General features: G+C 40.2%; 1 protein-coding gene across 1 annotated transcript in view; it reads left to right on the top strand.

The window, feature by feature from the left end:
* The first annotated feature begins 15,091 nt into the window (after positions 1–15,091).
* PPP4R3A (protein phosphatase 4 regulatory subunit 3A) overlaps positions 15,092–20,637 on the top strand; it is a 41,048-nt gene continuing 35,502 nt past the window's right edge. Inside the window, exon 1 of the mRNA XM_030949269.1 lies at positions 15,092–15,636. Coding sequence (XP_030805129.1) covers positions 15,495–15,636 — 142 coding nt within the window. The 5' untranslated portion in view covers positions 15,092–15,494. The remainder of the gene's footprint in view (positions 15,637–20,637) is intronic.

Raw genomic sequence — 20,637 nt, 5'->3', positions numbered from 1 at the left:
AATTGCTCTTTTTTCTTTGAGTTTTTGCTTATTGCTTTTACTTTCCCTGAGGCAACACTCCTTTTCAGCCAATTTCTACTCTTCCGGCACAGCTTGTACTCCACTTTTCCCCACAACTTTGTTTGAAGCAGAGGCCCCTCAGATTTTGTCTTTTTCAGAAAGAAGCTGACTCTTTTTAGATTGCTCTTACTGACAGGTGAATTCCATACCTACCAATACTACAAGTCTAGTAAGTTTCTAACGTTCTTATCTTCTGTCCACTTATAGTCCTGATGATGTTTAAAAGAACCTTGTTGTAAACAACCGTTTCCTGCAAGTTAGCAGTTCCTGTTCCACGTGGACACAGTTACTGCCCCTCATTCACTTACACAACTTCTTAAATAGCTGGTGCTTAGCAGATCGCGGAATAGGTCAAATTAATAGAATGGAAGCAAACTGAATGCAAGTAACAGAGATAGGTACATAAATAGAATCTTACTCTAAGAAAAAAATATGTATGGTTTGATATTTATTGTGTGAAAAAAATGTGGATTTTGGTGGGGTATGTCTTGTAAAGAAAGTTATTTCTGTTGGTAAAAATTTGCATGATAAATTGCTTGGGAGGAAATTGTCTTAGTAACTAAGATAAACATCTCTCACCCAGACTAGAGAAGGGTAATTTTGCAGTAATTGGTCTTCACTAGTTAAAGTTGGAGTTTACCCTGACTGACCATTTGTTGAAAAGACAAGCACATGGTATTAGCAGTGTTCACATCACTAAGGAAACCAGTGTGTAAATACTAGAACTTAACATTCTAAATCAGGAGGAAAAAATACTTCAAAGACATATTTCCTAAAGATTACAGCATTTATGAATGCAAGTCCCTTTAGGAAATTTGCAAAATTTATGCACTTAGATCCCAAAGAACACCTTTGAAAGTCCCAGCTCTCAGAGGAGACAAAATCCTGTCCCATGCATCTGATGTGATGTGAGTTACACTTAACCCACTGGGGGAGGCGGGAAGGAATTCAAGGTGTTCTTGACACAGCAGTCCTTTATCCTATGCTGAGCAGGCACCCTGCTGATGATCACAGTAACAGCAGGATTTATAGTTGATCATGATGGGAGTAGGTGACCTATCAAGGTGTTTAAATAGCATGCATACCCTTCAAGAATGCTAAAATCTTGATAGTCAGTTTATTAGTTTCAGGCTCAGTTATTAGTTTCAGTAATACCTGTCTGACCTTTCTGCCTTTTAAAGGAAAAACAAGGAACTGTGCTGCTGCCACTGATGCTTGTCTACTCCACAAATGTACTGATAGTCTTGCATTGTTTGCTGTGGCTGGAATTCTAGCTGAAATTGTTCCCTCCCATCCATAGAGGATCAGTCCATCCTCTGTATATGAGCCCTTCATTCTGGATTCTCACTCACTGCACAATGACTTTGCAGCCTAATCACTGAACTCTGGTCTTGAGACTATTGTTATTAGTCACTGGAGTAGGAAATCAAAACCAGTCCCAGCCATCAGCCACAAACTCAGGACACTCTTCCTGCTGCAGTGTTACAGGTTGAACCACCAAGCTTCCTCACACATGCTGTATTTCTGGCTTCATTTCCCTGTGTAAATGCCTATGAGGAAGTATTTTTGCACTAGGAAAAATGGAGACAGTAACATTCTCACTCAGCTTTATAAGCTAACAGTCAGGATTGTCTCTTGAGAAAAGGGTTTGGACTCGGGCTGTGAAGGAAGTTGAACATAGGGCTTTCTGGGTGAGTGCTCTGACTAGTAGACTTGTACTGCCAACAACCAGCACATCCAGCAACAGCTGGTTTTGGAAAACTAAAATAGCTGCACACACATTTTAAAACTGAAGAGGGGCACTTAGGATTCCTTTTACCTAACTCCATGTGCCAACAAAACAGATCTCTTTAGGAAATTGATGTGCCACTCCACTTACATTTGGATCCTTATTAACTTGGGAGAGGAGGTGGGAGGCGGCTCCCATTAATGTGGGAGCTGGGAGGTTCCTTGCATAGGCCACAGCAGGCCTGGTAATTCTCAGACAAGGGTTGAAAAAATACAATGGCAAAGGCAATGGTCACAAAAGGAAGCACAGGAAATTCCATTTAAACATAAGAAAAAACTACTTCACTGGGAGGATGCTTAAATACCACTTGGGGACTGTCCATCCTTGGAGATATTCAAAACCTAACTGGACAAGATCCAGAGCAGCCCTTTCTAGTGGATTCTATTTTGTGCAGGGGATTTAGACCAGGCAGTCTCCAGAAGTCTCTTCCAACTTCAATTATTCTGTGTTTCTGTGAGCACTGAGAATTTGAAGGCCAAACAGAAAGGCAAACTCTGATCCCAGACTCAGATTTTTGTCCTTGAAACTCAGATAAATCCTATTTTTAGTACCCAAGTCCTCACTGAGATCAAAACAAAGAAAACCAGCTGTGAGAATTTCCTTTACACTTGCATGTATTTTCTTTCATTCTTAACATGGTTAAACTTAAAAAGAAATGTGTGTGGTGTGGGAGTGGATGGGTGTGTGGGTGGATGGGTGTGTGTGTGTTAAAAAAGAAACAACAAAAAGAGGGAGGGAGCTGCCTTGTAAGAAAGAATTAAACCCAAGGGCTGGAAATCTCAGAGCAGTTCAAGTCAGAAAGGAAACTTTCAAGTCTACACTTTGGACAGATTTTAAAGTGTTAAATAAGTGGAGATGGAAGGGCTACAGACAAAAAAAAAGTTAAATATCCTTCCACAGTTACTTTAATTTCCTTGGCTGCAGTACAATAAAGGACTAGTTAGCCAGTCAGCCAAACTGGCAAAGAAGGAATTACCGGTGTTGTGGAGGGAGAAGGCACAGTTATGATGAAGAAATTTTCCATAGTCCATTCACATAGCTTTGAATAGAAATGAGTTCTAAAGTTTGAATTTTTTTTCTTTCCTTGGGATTTGCTTAAACTACAGCAAATACATACTTTGCTTTCTTGCTCAATTTCACAGCTTATCTAATGCTTCAAGTGTGTTTAATAAACCTTGTTGTTGACAATCACTACTGGAAGTGAATGCAAAAGAGGACTGGGATTAAATGGATAGCTACACACTGGAATTCTCTGTTTGCAGCAGAATCATTACATTTATGAAATGCATCCATTACAAGCCATTAAGGGAGAAAAAATTCTGATCAATAGCTTTGCTTTCACATTTTTTTATTCTGAATGGTTGTTCAAATACAAATTTTATTCTGAATAGTTTTGGGAAATGGGAGAGTTATGTTCAGACTGAGTCAAAAAAAGTAATTATTTATTTTACATAGTGTAAAAGATAGTTATATAAAATTTTACTGAAATTCCCTGATCATCTTTTCTCAGTCCTTGGATAGTATATTAATACATGTCAACAAAGCATTCCTCTACGTAATGAAAACTGTTCCAAAAATGTTATTCTTTATGAAACTTCAGGTAAAGAAAATGTTCCTCTTCTGGTTTTGGTTCAATCTTGTTACTTTATTATTATTTCTTACAGTCTTTCATATCATCCTCCAAATAGTCAGTTTCTTTCTGGTCTTTCTGTTTGATTCCATTGAAATGTGCATTTAATTACAAACATCTCATAGTTCAGAAGGATTGAAGGAAATCAAACTATAGGCATTGAGTGAGATCAATTTTTGTAAGAATGCCTTTTGATGGAATGGAATGACTTTGATGCAGAGGGGAAGTCTTAGATGGGTAGTGAGACATTTCAAGAACTGAAAAATAATCTGAGAACTCTCTTATGCTGATATGTCATAAGGAAAGGTTGTCAAATTAATCAGTTAAAGAAATAGTAAATTACTGCCAGGACATGGAAAGGTCATTTAAGAATTTTAAACATTAAATTCCTCACTTGAAAACTGTGGTGTTTAACCCAACATTCCATCAACCAGGAGAACAGAAGACAACAGACATGTCACCAGTTTTTAAAAACTACTGCTCTCAGGGGTTATCTGAGGAACAACAATACCCAAGTCTAACTTTCATGGGTGGCAAACTAATTGAAATTATTGTAAAACAGAACAAGTAGAAATTTGAGTAAATTAAAATATGAAGGAATAATCAATATGGTGTTTGAGAATGGAATTTGCGTAGCAAATGTTGTAATTATGAGGTTAAGCTGGTGATTTTTATGTATTTGGATTTGTAAAATGCTTCTTTGAGAAAGGCATCTCACTAAGAAATTTTAAAGAAATTAACTTCTGATGGAATGGGAGCAAAGATAATCCATGGGCAAAGAATTGGATGGGAGATCCAAAAAAATTATGATTTTCCTCAAATAACAAAGAAAATAGGGTTCCAGTGGATCTACAGCTGTCCAGATCCTGCTGTACAAGCTGTTCACAAATGACGACATAAAGCTGAATACTGAAGCAGGGAAGTTTGCAAAGATAAGTTGTGCAGTGAAGTCACAACTAAAGCAGACAGCAAGGAGTTGAAGAAAATTTTAACCAATGCTGAGCAGCCAGACAGTAAAACCTCTCATACAATGTATGCTTATCAAATTCAAACACAGACACTTGAAAGAAAAATACAAAACAGAAAGCTCTTAGCTGTAACTACTCGTGAAAGGGATTTGGGAGTTATTTGAATAGGCAACACCATGCCCTGTGGCAAGGAAATACACACTGAACATTACAATTATTTCCTTATGAAAAGAATAGAGAACAAACCAGGAAAACATTATAATGCTGTTGTACCAACCTTGAATCTCAAATACATGCACTTCTGGTTATTGATCTCCAAGACCAATGTAGTAGGACTAGATAAGATACAGGTAAGTTAAGCAGTATGGATCAGAAAATAATGAATAGGTTCTATTCAAGGGAAACCAAATAGCACGTTTCTTCATTGAAAAAAGATGATTAAAGGCGGAGGGAACATAAAATCAGTCCCTTAACTATGGTGATTCATTGTTTCTCAGAAGCAAAAAAGTTGTGTAGTAATTTGAAACAAACAAAAGGAAACACTTTCTTTTAAACATCACCTAGTTGTACAGAATGCTGAAACAGATGGACCTTTATCTGACCAGTGTGGCAGGTTTTACAGTCTTGTGACTGACACTTCTTCTCTGATTGTGTTCAGTGTCATGTTGAGACAACATCAGTTGAGCAATATGAGAAGCTCAGTGTAAAAATAACATCCTTTTCAAAGTATTCTTTCCATTTGTATCTACCACCCCTCTCTACTGTGACAGGCACTGCCAATAGCTAAAAATATGCAAGCACATAAATAACATCAGCGCCTATCATGTGGCTGTGATCTGCTTGTACCATACTTGTCCACGTCATTTGTTACCACTTTTACCAATTCATTATTGGCAACTGCTCCTCCCAAGTACTCAGTATATGGCCTTGCCACGTACGCTGAAAACTAACAAAATCAGGCTTTTATTACATTAATTGTAGAACTATGAACTCTTCAAAGACAGAGCAATCAAAGAAATGGTCTTGTGATCATTAGTGTAGGAGCATTACAGAAGGAGAAAGCCAGTTTTGAAGTGAGTGGTTCCAAGATAAATTCAAGCAAGTCCCTTTATACCTTTGTACTAGATTAATAGGCAGGAGGAGGAAATTTTGCAATGCAGATGTATCTGTCAGTGCAAACATGGTATTTACTGCATTCTTTTAAATGGCTATCTTTGCTTTGGAAGTTACTAATTTATTTTAACAACACAGCTATCTATTGGGTAAATCTGTAACGACTGTGATTATCCCAAAAACCTTGTGTATTTGGGATATGGTAGCATATGTAGGAAATAAATTCATCACATTCCTCCAGTTCCACTGACCACTGAACTGTGGCTACAGAAAGATACAAAAGATGAAAATGGTTTTCCTCTCCTTAAAGAAATGCTGCTAAGAAAGCTGAGACACCATTAGGTGGTGCCTAGGGATTGATGTAGAAAGATAAGAACTTCCTTGCACATTCGTTTTTGCAAAAGAACCATGAGCCTGTCTATTCTTACGTGCACGTTTTTCTGAAGAAATTGTCAACAACAGCCCACAAATTTCTTTAAGGAGAATGCACTGTGCAGAAATAAATTAACAGCAAAATCAGACACTAGACTGAAAAGTGCATAAAATGAGTCTATTTTTAATATATGCTAAAATATGCCTTTTGCTATTTAGGATGAATAAATTAAACTACTATTTTCCATGTAACCCTATGACCTCCTAGGGGGTTATTTTCAGTACAGTGTTTTGGAGGGGAAAAAAAATCCCTCAGGATCTCTAAGTTCTTCTGCTATGAAAGATCTGAACTGAGATAGCTGGAGGCAAGAAACTGCACAGTTCCCAATTCTGATACCATTCAGTGTACTGCTATTAGAAAAGTGCCATTTAATTGCCATTCCAAAAACATCTCCTCTTTAAGTGGCTGAAGTCTTGTTTTGCTAACAAGTTTTTGTTTCATTTTGTGAAATGTGTGGACTTGAGTTTAAACTTCTATAAAATTGTGTAATTTGTCCTGTGCTTAAAATGCAATTGATTAACAAAACTTGTATCTCCTATTAAACTCATATTTCTGATTTTCCCCCATACTATTACTTTTTCCCATGTCCATGCCTTCATCATAGTTTGTGGCTGCAGTGGATTCTCTATATAGTTATTTTGCAATATTGTCAGGGATCTTCTTTCCCCCTTGCCACTCCACATGCCTACAAAGAAGCTATACTGAACTAACAAGCTTGTGTGCTGGAATCACCAGAAAATCACTTCCTGGGAAAACTGAGAACAATATTTGCAATGTGAAGAAGAAAAGCACCACACATGGGATAAAACAGAGGCTGATACATGCCATTTGATAGGGGAAGGCTTTCAAGGCAAGTATAAAACAGGAAAGACAAGGATAGGAAAAAACTCTGAAAATGTATTTGGCTTGAGGGGGAACCAAGGTGTGGAGGACCTAGCAAGCACAGAGATTAGTCCTATAGCAGGGAACATGGTACAGCAGAGATTCCAACAAGTGATAGCTATGAGCAGGATGGCAGGTGAGAACACAAGCTAAGCACAACTCATTTGGGTGTGCTGAAAGAACTGGGAGGAACATAGAGATATAAAGAGGGCAGCCATATGAGTAAAGAAGGGAGATGAACTTGATTGGATCCATGGTTTCCTCAGTGCGAAGGTCAGGGAAGGGATTTAGGGCTGGTCCATGTCATATATAAAAGGTAACAGGAAAGTATAAATCATAATCCCAATGATTTGAGATTATGAGAAGTGAGAAGCACAGAGGAAAGCAGGAAGGGATCAAGGTTTCAGCTTCACTGACTGGAATTAGTCTTGTTTTCCTTTATCTCTAGTTGCCCCAGAATACTCTCATGGCTGCAAAGCACTGTAAGATCTTTAGGTGATCAAGGCTCTAGGGTGGCTGTTTCAGGGGACCTCAACAAATGCTGGCTGGCAATTCTGTTGTCCCCACACAAGTACATTAAATTGAATGGGTATATTATACCACCTATCTGAAATTGTAGGGAATGTCTTGACATCAGGGAACCTCAAATACCTATCTACCAGAGAATAGATGTTTACAAGATTTTTTTAATGCAGAAGATTTCAGACAATTTAAAGAATTCTCACCATACTTTTTTAGTCAGTATTAAACACAAACACATAGAACTGTGATATGTTCTTATAGATTATATGTTCTCTCATAATTATTTTCTCAGGTTCTGTCACTAATGCCAGCCATAAACATCACAAATAAATCCTGCATGTTAATTAAGTTTAGACAATTGTTAGTGAATATTTAATATCTACAATTCTAATAATATAATAACTAATTTCTATATAGTGACAAGCTGCAGTGATGATTGATGATATGGTATGCACTTATACTGTCTTTGGTAGTAATGTCCAAGTGTGGTCCTAGTTGTATTTATTTAGGTAATTTATTTATGTATTTATGTATGTAATTTATTCATTCTCCCTGTGGATTTAGCCCCACAGTGCTGCACCAGCCAGTGCACAGCAGAGCTGTGTCACTGCCATCACCCCACACTTCAACACCCTGGGTGTGAATGCTGCCAGACCCCCTTTGCACCTCAGTGCTCCAGCCCCTCCTGGCACACACACCATTCCCAACCTTCTTCCTCCTGCACATCCGCTGATAATCCCCACATGCCTCCAATGCCTTTGCCCATTAGTCACAGAAGTGACTTGAGAGCCCTGCTTGGAGGCCACCCATGCTCTGCAAGAGACACTCCTAGGAGATTAGTACATTGAATTACTAAATTTGACTTCAGCATCAATGTTTCCTTGCAGCAGAGCCTTCTGTCACTTTCTTCAATGAGCTGTGAAAACAGAGCAATTATTCTTGTTTTGACCATCCCACCTACTTGCTGGACTTCTTGATCCTCAGTTCTTATATTGCAGGGGACATTAAACAACTGAGCCTTGCTAACTTTCTTCATGCTTTTCAAGATCTTACAGATGTTTGCCAAATCCTGTCTCGGGTGTGAGCCCAAATCCTGCCTTGGTGTCAACCAGAAGAGAGGTAACATATATGGGAAAAGAGTAGGCTAGGCTGACAATGTAGAATCAGAGGAGTTTCTATGTTGCTACTGCGGCAAACCCATTCCCTAACAATTTAGGTTGTTTTTCTCGGTAACAATAATAGCAAAACCTCTAGTTTTGCATTTGGTCTACTTAGCTTTGCTTTTAGCTACAGCAGGGGTGCAAAGTGAGGACAGTGCTCATTTCCCTCCCTAAATGCTTGGCCTTTCTTCCTGCAGAACTCATCCACAGAGCCTGGTGTCAGGTTCTCACCTCTGCTTGGTTGGCTTCATATGCAAAATGGAAGACACTAGAACCAGCTAAGATAATTAGTAAAGTAATCTCTCAAGTAATTGGATGTGCTCCCAATCTATTTATATTACTTAGTTGCAACTTGCACCACAATCATTCCTGTTCTGTGCAAGTCGTGAATTATTTGCATCTCTAAGAGCATCATTGTCACAAACATTGAAGTGACTCATATATTTTAAAATTGGAAAAACCAAACTTATATTTTAATTGCTGACAGTACAATGGCTTATTCTAAATTACTTTATTCAAAAAACTTACCTGCCTCCTTTTTTTTTCAGGACATTTTTTCATGTTTCTGACATATTTTTACATTAATTATACTTTATTACATACAGACATATTGTCATTTTCACTTTTGTCCAGGAACCTGATCCTAAATTTACACAGGATAGTCCAGTCGTCCCAGATGACTGCTCCAACTGAAGTACCAAGCTGCTGAGACTCTGTGTGTGTGTAAGGATGAGTGTCCACTTACCTGTGTCCATGTGCTGCTGGCTTGTTCTGGCTCTGACAATGTCCCTTCTCCATCCCTTTTGGCCTTTCTCCCTTTTTACTCTAAACCCACCTATGTAGTTCTTATTTACACAAACTGGAAACACCTTCCACAGTTCCCACATTCACCTCAGCATGTGCCTAAAGTAATGAGGAATTTATTTGAATGAGAGTATTGCAGCAGATGGTACTATTTTAGGTGATTAGGTAGAGATCTAATAGAAAAATTGAGGTAGTTTTTACCCTTATGGCTTTCTGATGGACTTTCAAGACTTCCTGGAAACAAAGTTGTGATGTGGATCTCATACTTCCTGCCTCTCTGTCCATCTCTTTCTCAAAAGACCATCAAATATATGGGTCTAAGGGAAGCCTGTTGTAGTCTGAGCTATGGATGAAGTACTGGAAACCTTATTTTAAAAAAATACATAGGAGCAAAAGTTAGGAAAAGGAAGTCTACTATAGGAAAAGGAAAAAAGGACTCAATAATTCTTACTAAAACTTTACAAACACAGTCAACAGGCAAAATAATACATGTAAAAACACAAATATGTACTGCATAGGGACAGCCAGCACAATTCAGTTGTGTTGGATTTCCTCTCGCAGAAGGAGGGGAATTTTCACTGCTGGATGAATAAATGATGCAGACACGTTCTCTGCATCAGCAGTGCTTTGAAATTGTTCAGTCTGCAGATAATGAGGCCTACATATTTAGATAAAGAGTAGCATTTCCAGAGAGGCATACAGGAATTCAAAACAAATACAGACTTTGCATGACTGTGCAGTTGCAGAGAACTCCTAAAAGGAAGTTCTGCTTGGAAGACAAAGGTCTGTTCAGTACTGGGAAAATTAAGATGACAATAGGGGCTGAAAGAAAAGAGATGACATTTCTGTTGAGGGGATTCATATGCACATTATGTAGGAGGAAGAGTCACAGAATCTTAACTGCTGACCTTCACAGGTTCATGTTTGTGGTCCAGGTACAAGAACAGAGCTACTGCTTCTCAGGGATCTGTGGCAGGATGTGAAAGTTAAGTGGCAGCATCTGTGACATGGTTCAGAGGGTGTGGCTGCAAAAAAGTGCATGCTGCAGGAATCTGAGATTTTGGTGTGACAAATGGATCTGGAAAAAGCCATAAAGCTCTTCAGAACATTCCTCTCAGATCTATTTCAATTTCTTAAAATTTGTTAACGATGAGGACACCAGAATTATAAAATGTAGCATTAAAGCTACTTTTATTCCTGATGTTACATTATTCCACAGTGTGCTAGTTTACAATCTGTCCAAAAGTCATTTTATTATAGGATCTTACAAACACAGAGCAGTATCAGAAGTCTGTGTTGGGTTGCTTGTTTACTATGCAGCCTTGCTTCTTTCAGAGCTGCCTTACTATTTATTGCCACAGATATGACCCTGTATTTGGCTGTATCTGAAGGGTCCTGTTAGCAGGTGTAGGTCAGAGCACAACCAGGCCACAACCTGCCTGAACTGCTCATCCATCAGGTCTTGAACAAACACTGTTTACAGCTCAAAATTTTAAGTGAAAGTATCATTGCTTGCCTTAAATTACTGGTAAGCACTAATGAGCTCACAGACATTTGTAAAGCTGGAATAAGCCAGAAGCAGCTGCCAATAACCTTCCCAGCTGCCCCAGGCTAAGCCATTCTTTCTACATCAGCACCTTCAGTAAGTGAACCTTTCAGTTTCTGACCCTTATGGCCTCATCCATTTCTTGCCATTCTTCCAGGCTCTCTGAGTCATACACAGCTTTTATGCACAGAGATTTTACATTGACTTTCTAAACATTACAAGAAATCCTAAATAACATCAGTTCTACTCTTGATTTCTCAAAATCATCTAGGATCGTCTCCACAGATCAATAATTCCTTTTGAACTATGCCAGTCATCTCAAATCTGACCCATGCAATGTGAGCTTTCTTCACAGAATACAATTTTAACTTTCCAGAAAAATACCTGAGAACTATCCATGTGTATTACATCTGCACCATTACCCTTTTGAGCAACTTTGTAATTTAACAATAAATTAAACATTTTTCTTCCTAAAGCCACATCAGCTGCTACTGCTATAAGCCCATCTTGTAATTCTTTATTGCTTTCTGTGTGAGCATTTATTGTCTGTGACTGATATCAGATAAATCAGTCTACTATTATCTGAGTTCTTACTTGTCCAATTTGAATACTTATACTCAGTCTTCATGTCCTCCAGAATTTCTGCAATAATTTAAGCTTTATTAAAAGTTAATAAGGTTCCATGCTTCCTGAGATTACACATGCAAGCCTGTTTAGGACTCTCAAGTTTTTTAGGACCTGCATACTTGAATATGTTTCTCTCCAAGCAAAGTTGTTTAATATCCTTGTAAATAATGACCAGGAAAACACTTAGTCATCATCATATGATACAAATATGTCACACATTCTTTCAAGTATAAAACAAACTTATTTATTAAACAATTACTCTTTTTTTGTATCAATATCAACATTTTAAAAAATCTTAATATAACAGGCCTATAATAGTTTTAAGATTTAGGAAACATGAGCTGTTCCTAAAACTACCAACCATGCAAATTTCTTGACATCCTTATCCATTTTTCTGTGCTTCATAACTTGTAATGATTGCTAGGTTTGCTTTTTGTCTACTGTATATATTTATTTCAAACTGCTGTGTTTTCTTCCCCACTACACTAGAAACATTTTTTTTCTGAATCTCCCTTCTTCTTGATCACAATATTCTGACTTCTCTTCAGACATCTTTTTTATAGACTCCCCCTATTATGATAATTTTTCTATTTAATATTTCTTTGCACTCAGTCATTCATTTTCCACAAGTTTTTGGGGTACAAGTCAGAATACATGCCTTGGGAACAGGAAGACATAAAGAGTGTCCATGTGTATGTAGTATGGACTGAAACCTTGTTTGCACATACTGAGTATAGCCATATCTGCATACTCAGGCAAGCACAGACTTTTATTCTAGCAATAATCTTCCCCACAATAAGGTCTGAAGTTGTTAGTTTCCCTAACATATATTTTTTTTGTTCAGAAAATAGTTAGCTAGGGGTACATAGGACCAAATTTATACGTGTGACCTTAAGTTCTTCACAATAACAATGCAATTTTCTTTCCCAAAATTATTATTAGACACGGAAAGAAAAAATTATCTTGTTCTTTAGTCTTGACTGCTGTGCAAGAAAGTAGCTCTCTATGGTAAACCCACTTTAGGCTTATTCCTATTGCATATATCTATGTGTAGTTACTTTCCTGGGAATATGAAAGTTTAAAACTGTATTCAACACTCCATGCCTCAATTATTCCATTACTCAATTCCTGGTGGGCAAAAGCTTCTGTCAGGGCTAGGTCCTTTATTATTTACAGGAACTAGAGGGGCCTAAACCTTTTAACTCAGTTAATAACAGCTTCTCCTGATGCCTGAAGATATTTCCTCCAGGACAGAAACTTTCAAACTGGTAGAAATGGAGAGAAGGAATTGAGGTGCGACCTGACAGACTTCCTTTCTAACTCATTACTCCAAGAAAAATAAACAGAATGTTTCTTTCTTTCCCAACTACTTTCCAGCATGGGAAGTTGTTCTCAATGCCCAACCTTTTTTTCTGGAATGACTGGGGTAGAAATGTTTGAAAAAATAAAATCCCCTTTCCAAACATAATGAGAATTGGGTTAAAACCTGACAAGTAGGCACTATTGTTGGACCGAGCATTGTTCAGACTGGTATCAGAATAACGCAAGGCCCATTAAAAGAAGCTGAGCCCGAAATTTTCATAAAGCAAATTGAAATCTGATTAAGTTCTTGTTTTCAATTCACAAAAAAAGAGAAAATTTAAAACTGCAGTGAGCAGTGTGGTCTCTACTTAATCTGATGGCCACAAGAGGGTACAATTTGTAAATGGTACATGAATATAACGGTTCTACAGAGTTTTCTCTAAGTGACATCAATCTTTTCTGAAGTCACAAAAATCCATCTCCAGGCTGGCCTGAGGGAAATTTTGGCAAGAGCACCTGCCCAGGAACAACTCCTCGAGAGCTGCCCAGGAACAGCCCCTCGAGAGCTGCCCAGGCCGCCAAGTGAAGACACCGAGCCCCTTCCCGTGCAGTGCTGTGTGGTGGCTCCCCTTCAGGCAGGCCCAGACATCTGAATCTCTCCAAACCTGTCCCTGCTTTAGCAAGACCACTGTGCTGAGAACAAGCATAACATGCCTTCAGCTATGGCATAGGAACCCAAACAACACTACCAAAGGCTCTCGTACTCTTAACCAGCCCTTAGGCATCAGAGCAAAGGCCAAATGGCTTTGTCTGGGCACATCGGGAATCACAGAATATTCTGATTTGGAAGGCACCCGTCAGGATCATGGAATCCACTCCTGGCCCTGCACAGGGCTCCCCAAGAGTCACAGCAGGTCCCTGAGGTCCAAACACCTCTTGAGCTCTGCCAGGCTGCTGCTGTGGCCCTGGGAGCTTGTTCAGGAGGCTATGTATCAATCCTGCAACCACTGTCTTTCCACAGGGCAAACAAAATAGAAGATGGACAAAGGAAAACAGGGCTTGACTAGAAGCTTCCTTGTGATACTGATTAATGCTGGTGAAAGCTGCTGGTTCAAACCACCCTCAGTACAACTCACTTTGATGAACAATTGTCAGGACTTGTTCAAAAGCATAAAATAACAGAGTACCTATTGCAGTGAGCTCCCGTGTACACTGTTTATCTAGAATGTACTGTGAAATGGACTCTTCTGCAGTGGTGCTGCTGGGGTCCCAAACGCCCCCAGCGTTTTCCCATATTTCAGGGAAATCTGTCAGACACATGCTGAGATATTGGCAGCAGCGGCAGAAGCAGAGCATCGACAGCTTCTGATATTGGAATTCTTTGATCCCATCTATGACTGCAGAGATCTAATTCAACCAAAAGCTGTTTAACTCTGAGATCACTCGGCAAGGGAGGAGGGGAAAAAAAATATATAGGATAAGAAAACATCAAAGCCGGGGTCCGCCGGCACCTGCCCCGGGCCCGCGGTAACGGCGCAGCCATGGCCGCACGCGCGGTCCCCGCGCGGGGCCGCTGGCCCTTTAAATGCCGGCGGGCGGCCCGTGCCGCCGCTGGCTGGGAGACCCCGCGCCTCCAGTGAGAGGTGAAACCAAGATGGCGGCCGCGCAGTGACTGAGGCGGAGCCGGGGCCGGAGGGAGCCGGGCCGCACCAGCCGCTGCCGATCGCCCCCTCCCTCCGCAGGGCACAGCATTTCTCTGCCGGCCGGGTCGCCGAAAGCCTGGAAGCGTAGCCACGTCGCAAGGCGCGCTGGGGAGTCGGGACTGAGCCGCCGCAGCACCGGGAGGAGGAGGAGGAGGAGGAGGAGGAGGAGGAAGAAGAACATGGCGGCGGAGTCAGGCTGGGAGTGAAGCCGCCGCCTGCGACCGGAGCCCATGGAGAGGACGGAGCGCTGAGCTCGGCTGGCCGTTCACCCTGTTGCTGGACGGGCAGTGTCCGCAGGCCCCAGGCAGCCCGGGCGGGAAGGAGGGCGCCTCCTTGGAGCCCCGCGCTGACGGACGGCGAGCGAGGGGCTTCGGGCCTGGGCAGCTGCTGCACAATAGAGCCGGGCTACAGGCCGGGGCGAGCGGCCCCTCTCCCGCCTGCCTCCCTTCTTCTGATTCCCTCCGGCCTCACCAGCTTCCCCCCTGTTTTCCTCGGCAGGGGTCCGGCTTCCAGGAACGCTTGCTCCTGTCACGCTGGGCCGGCTGCAGTCCGCCGCCGCTTCCACTACCGTGGATCCCCTTCTCCTCCGGGCTCCTTTCTCACCGCCTCTCCTGCCTGCCCTTCGCCCTGCAAAGAGCCTCTCTCCTCTCTGCGGCCCTCCCTGCCTAGGCTTACTCGCCTTTTGTGCAGCGTCTGACTGTACCTGAAGGAGAAGCTCCCTTTTTCACATCTTCACCTCTTGTTTCTCCCTCTTCCCCAATCCTGTTACCCTCGATTATGAGGATCCCGTTGGGGCACTGAAGAGGAGTAAGAAGAGCTTGCTTGGCGTGCCCTTGTGGGGCTGCTGCCTTCTTTCCCGCTCCCCTCCCCTGAGGGGGGCCTGGCCCCCGAGCAGCCTGGTGCTCCTGCAGCGATTGCCGGCCAGAGTGGTGGCTGCGGTGTGGCAGGCGGCAGGATGACGGACACCCGGCGGAGGGTGAAGGTTTACACGCTAAATGAGGACCGCCAGTGGGATGATCGAGGCACAGGGCATGTGTCCTCTTGCTACGTGGAGAGGCTCAAGGGCATGTCCCTGCTAGTCAGGGCAGAGAGTGATGGTAAGTGCGTACGGCTGAAGGCACGGGCTTTCCTTGTCCTACCCAGAAAAGGAACTGGGTGTTGCTTTATGTCTGTTGCGTTAATGTTTTGCTGCATAATTCAAATGGTATTCCTAAAAGCGAGTGGGCACTAACCAGGGTTCATTCGTGCTAGGCCAGGTGGAAGAAACAGAAGATTGTCATCAAGTGCAAGCATAGTAGGCACTTACTGAATACACATTGTTGCATACAAAATGCGTTCGAGTCTCGTTGTAGATCTTGCATGGGTTTGGAGTATCTACTGGTCTGGTTTCAAAACTGATCACTGGATCTTTCTGGAAGCGATCCCCTCATGAAAGTTGTTCAAAACTTAGATGTTGGGTTTTAGTATTTGTTTTTAGGAGATCCTTGGATGGCTAACACCCTTCTGTTTCCACCTACCCTTTTCTTTGGTAGTTTTTAGAATTATGTAAGACGTTCTAACAGCTGTCAACGGTTTTCAAAGTACAGTTATGGTAGTAAAGACAACACAGTGGACAGAACAGCATTTTCAGAGCTGCCTTTTTTTTATTTTTTAATGGAATGGGAGTACTCAGCCCTTCAGCAGTTCTAGGTCTCCCTGAAAATAAATTTAAAATGATGGATTATCAACTTCTTTCATGGTTTCTGGGAGCATATGTCAGTAGTATATATTCAGTAGTAATATCTAGCCCTGTAGCTACATGTTTGGGCTAGTCTTGACTGTTGGTTGAGTTCATGACTGCTGTGATGAGAGATTTTAAAATGTGTACTTCACGGTATTAGCCTTGTACCATTCTGCTTTTAAAATCTGTCAGTGCATGACTTACTACTTCATTAGATGTATAGCTACTGTATTTAGTGACTTGTAGATCTAGTTGTAGCTGTTGACTGTCAACAGACCTTGTAATTTTATTTATTAAGCTTTTTGATCGTAGGAAGTAGGATGAGAAGCAACTTGAGAATCATTAATCCTTACTTTTTGGGAAAGTTGTGATAAACTGTACAATATGTAATCCCTACAGCAAAGATCATAAACTGATATGGAAGAATCAGTCATCTAAGGAGGATTTTGGTAATTGAGCTTCTGATAAGCCCCCAGAGAGATCTTGTAGTTTTTTGATTATACTTTGGAAGTTTAAACTGACACCTGGTTTTTATTTATTTTACAGTGAGGAAGATGCATTTAAACCTTGAGCAGCTTCATATTGCAAGAGAAAACATTCAAAGTGGAAATAGATTTAGTTTAATTTCAACATGAGGAGGGAATTAAAATAATTATCACTAAATTTTTTGGCTCATTTTTACAGTATGTTCTGTCATAGATACTGTCCATGGCTGTTGGGGGCATGTTTAAAAACTGTTATGTCTCCTATATATTAAAAATTTTCTGGATTGGTTTTTTTTTAAATTCTTTTTAGAAAAGAAATCAAAAGCACTGCCGTTCCTAACCTCCTTGTGAAGAAATAGCTGATTCAAACTAAAATCCATTTATTAACTTTCAGTGGGATCAGAACATGAGCTGGACTGTTGTTGCCAGCTCATTTGTAAATAAATGAAGGTCTGGAAGAAGGAAGATACAAATTAGTATTAAAATGTAAAATTAAGTCATTGCTTTATCTTGCACAGCTAAGATACTGTAATCAAAGCAGGAACTGCCTCAAACTTACTAATTGCACCCAATACACAGATGTTTATTTGGTAGGATACACACTTTAGACCTCTCTCAAGCTGCATACTTTCTATCTCAAAGTATTAAATAATACACAGTTAAAATTCTTAATATAGTAGGTAGTATCAGTCCTGGGTAAGTGTGCACTCTATTAATAGGCTAGTTTTTCTAACTTGCTTGTGTAGACACTTCATAAAATTTGATTTATATTTTGTTTACTCCCACTGTCTGTTGTTTGTGGGCTAATTTGAAGGCAAATAGTCATTTTTACATGTGAGCAAATTATTTGGAAAAAGGTAATGCCATACCTGTGTTTTACATACTGTGCAATTTGTGTTTCCTTGCATGCTTTTTTAACTAAATGAAATAGTTGATTGTGATTTTTAACATTTTCCCAGTTAACAAAGACGTACAAGTAGTATGAACTGAGTAGTAGAACTGCCCTGTACACCATTTGTCTCCATGTTTCCTTTGCGTTCTTGTATTGTCTTTCTTTGTCAGCTCCTCCTCTTTCCACAATGAAACTTCTTCCTTCCTGCATTTCTAAAGCAGCTTTTCCTAGCCTTTGAGCTGAGATTCATCCTGTGCACACTGGCATGTTCTCACTGCCTTACTCCAGGAAGCCGACAGAAAACCTCGGGATCTGCCTGAAGGTGAAGGCTCCATTTCCTGAGTAGGGGAGGTCCTGGGGATATGAGCAGGAGCTCCTAATGTGTGTGGGAAATTCCCACTCCCGTTCAAGGGCCACTTTGGCTGTGCGCAGATCAACAGCAGAATTACCGTGGTTTCTTTGGCTGACCGTGTGGGCTGGCACATGGTTCAGTCTGGATTTTGCAGCTGTGACTTGGTGTAGTAGTCAGCTTTACAAGTGGTTGAGATTTTATTGCGCAGTCAGGGTGTGCAGATAAGGGAAGTACAATCAGTATGCCACATCCAATGTAAGCTGTCATTTGGAGTTGGAGGAATAAGAACTGAGGAAGAGGGGTTTTTATCTGTAGGAGTGGTTTTTTAGCTTGTGCTGGTGTTTAACACCATCATAAAAGAAAATAATTTAGAGTAGATGAGTGAGTTGTGTTGCTAGCTGCATTTCGAATGTTGCCAGGCACTAAACTGTTAAAGAGCCATTGCAGACAATCTGGAATAATCAATTTTAGAACAGAAATACCATAAACTGCTTTCATATCAGGTATATTATGCTTTGAAGCATGAAATTGTAATTTTTTTTACACTATAATAGCTATTTACTTGTTATTTAAAACCCTGAAAAGTTTCTCTGTGGGATTCCTAGTTGTAATGTATTCTACTTGAATTGCAGCAGAGCAAGAGTGAAATATTTTCTCACAAATTATCACCTACCATGTGAGTCTGTGTGTAATCAGAAGTCTTTGATTTCTTACCCGTTTCTGACATGGTATTTTAGGCTACTGTGTCCTACCTTGTTCTTAAAATGTCTTTGTGCTTCTTGGGGTTTACTGTATGGTTTCAGATCACCTTGTTTTCATTCTGAGCCCAGATGACTGAAGTAACCTCTAAAGTGAACATTTCTGTTCAAGTACTTTGTGTTAATTTGAAAGCTTAAACCTTTAATTAAAACTTACTGGCTCTGTATCTAAACTTTTTGACAAGTGAAAGTTAACTCCTCCATTGCAGGCCATATTTGTGAGCTCTCTTTCAGAAACTCTGATCATTTTCATTTAGCAGTTGTTGTTTGCTGCTTCTGAAGTCGGTATGTTAATGACTTCTGCCACGGGGCAAGGGCCTTTCCTTGCTGTTTCTGTAGTGCAGCTATCAGTAAAGCTGTACAACTGGCAGGCTTAGACAAAACTTGGCTTAAGTTTTTTTTGCCTTGTTCAAACTCAAGGGACTGATTTTATTGGCTTGTTTTTAGGTAAGCAACACAGCATTTATCTTAGATCAAAATGAGAAAAAGCATGGGGGAAAATTACTTGGTTTTTTGTTTCTTTTCTCCTGGTTCTCCCCTTTCCTTAACATATGGGTTTGTCCCTCCAGAAATGTCTTAAATTCAGGAAAATTCTCTTGGAATTGTAGGACACTTTCTTGGGCCTCAATTTGAGTTGTTTCTTGAGTTTCTGTGATTGGGTTACAGCAGAACTGATTGCAGAACTTAAACCTCTGTGTGCATCTTGCAAGAAACAGCTCTTGAATTGAAACTTTCATTTAAATGTAAACATGCTTATACTGGTGAGGGTAACGAGAAGCACTTTTTTTTTCCTGCTTTTGAGGAAGACTCCATGTAACGGTTTGGTGGGAGAGCAGCAGCATGCTCTCCAGATTAACTGGTCTCTTCCATATGTGTATTTATAAACAAAGCTGCAGATTTGCTGTTTGAGACTGTTGAATTGGGATAGTTGATGTCTCTAAATATAATTGAAAATAGCATCGAATATCTGTATGTAGTAATCTCTTTTGAGCAAGTCTTTCCCTATACACAGATTCCTTCTGCAGCACAGAATGGTGTTTTCTACTAACAAAACCCCCAGCTGTGCTGTAATGCATTACAGTGCCGGGTAATAGAATTCTGCAAGTCAGTTTCCTTCTTTATAGGTGGTTTCAGATATTTTTTGGCTACAGTGTTTTGCAGTTACCTTTATATAAATTCATTCATGGCTGTAATTTAAAAAATAACTAGATCTGCATAATTTTGGAGCATTTACTCAAAACATAGCTTGCATTAAGGTGAGTTTTCAGCTCTTACCTAACTTTGAATAGTCTTTGGGTCAATGAAGATGAATTTTTGTGAGTGTATTTTTATTTTTACATTTGTGTATTTAGACTGGATAGTCTTAACATTTTCTAGGATAGTACAAATGGAAAAATACCTACATAGAAAGTAATGCTTATGACAAAAGCATCTCAAACAAGTGATAATGACTTTGAATGGAAGTGTATTTGGTGTTACATTTCTGTAACCTTTTTCTAAAGAATATATCTGTGTTTCAGATGTCAGTTACTACTGCCTGCTTTCCACATGCAAGGAACAAAGACTTAACATTGCCCCATACCAGGAAGGGGCCTGAGCATGTAAAATTTAGTGTATGAAATAAACTCACTGAACTAACTAGTAGATTAGTCACTGATCTTTGACTTGTTGAACCCTTTTTGGGGAACTTACTGCACAAATGGAGCATCATATTCTCCAGAAGGATAGATTTGGGGCAGTTATTAGTTATAGAGCACGATTTAACTTTCAGTACGTTTCTATCACCAGATCAATATTTTTCTAGTTATTGTCCAAAATGGTGAGGAATAAGTTGAATCATGTGGTAGTGAGAAGCAATTCAATCCTTCAAAAGCTTGATTTGTCTTTCCTG

The sequence above is a fragment of the Camarhynchus parvulus genome, chromosome 5, assembly GCF_901933205.1.
Source record: "Camarhynchus parvulus chromosome 5, STF_HiC, whole genome shotgun sequence".
In the NCBI taxonomy this organism is placed as follows: domain Eukaryota; kingdom Metazoa; phylum Chordata; class Aves; order Passeriformes; family Thraupidae; genus Camarhynchus; species Camarhynchus parvulus.
This window is presented reverse-complemented; position numbering and strand designations above follow the sequence as displayed.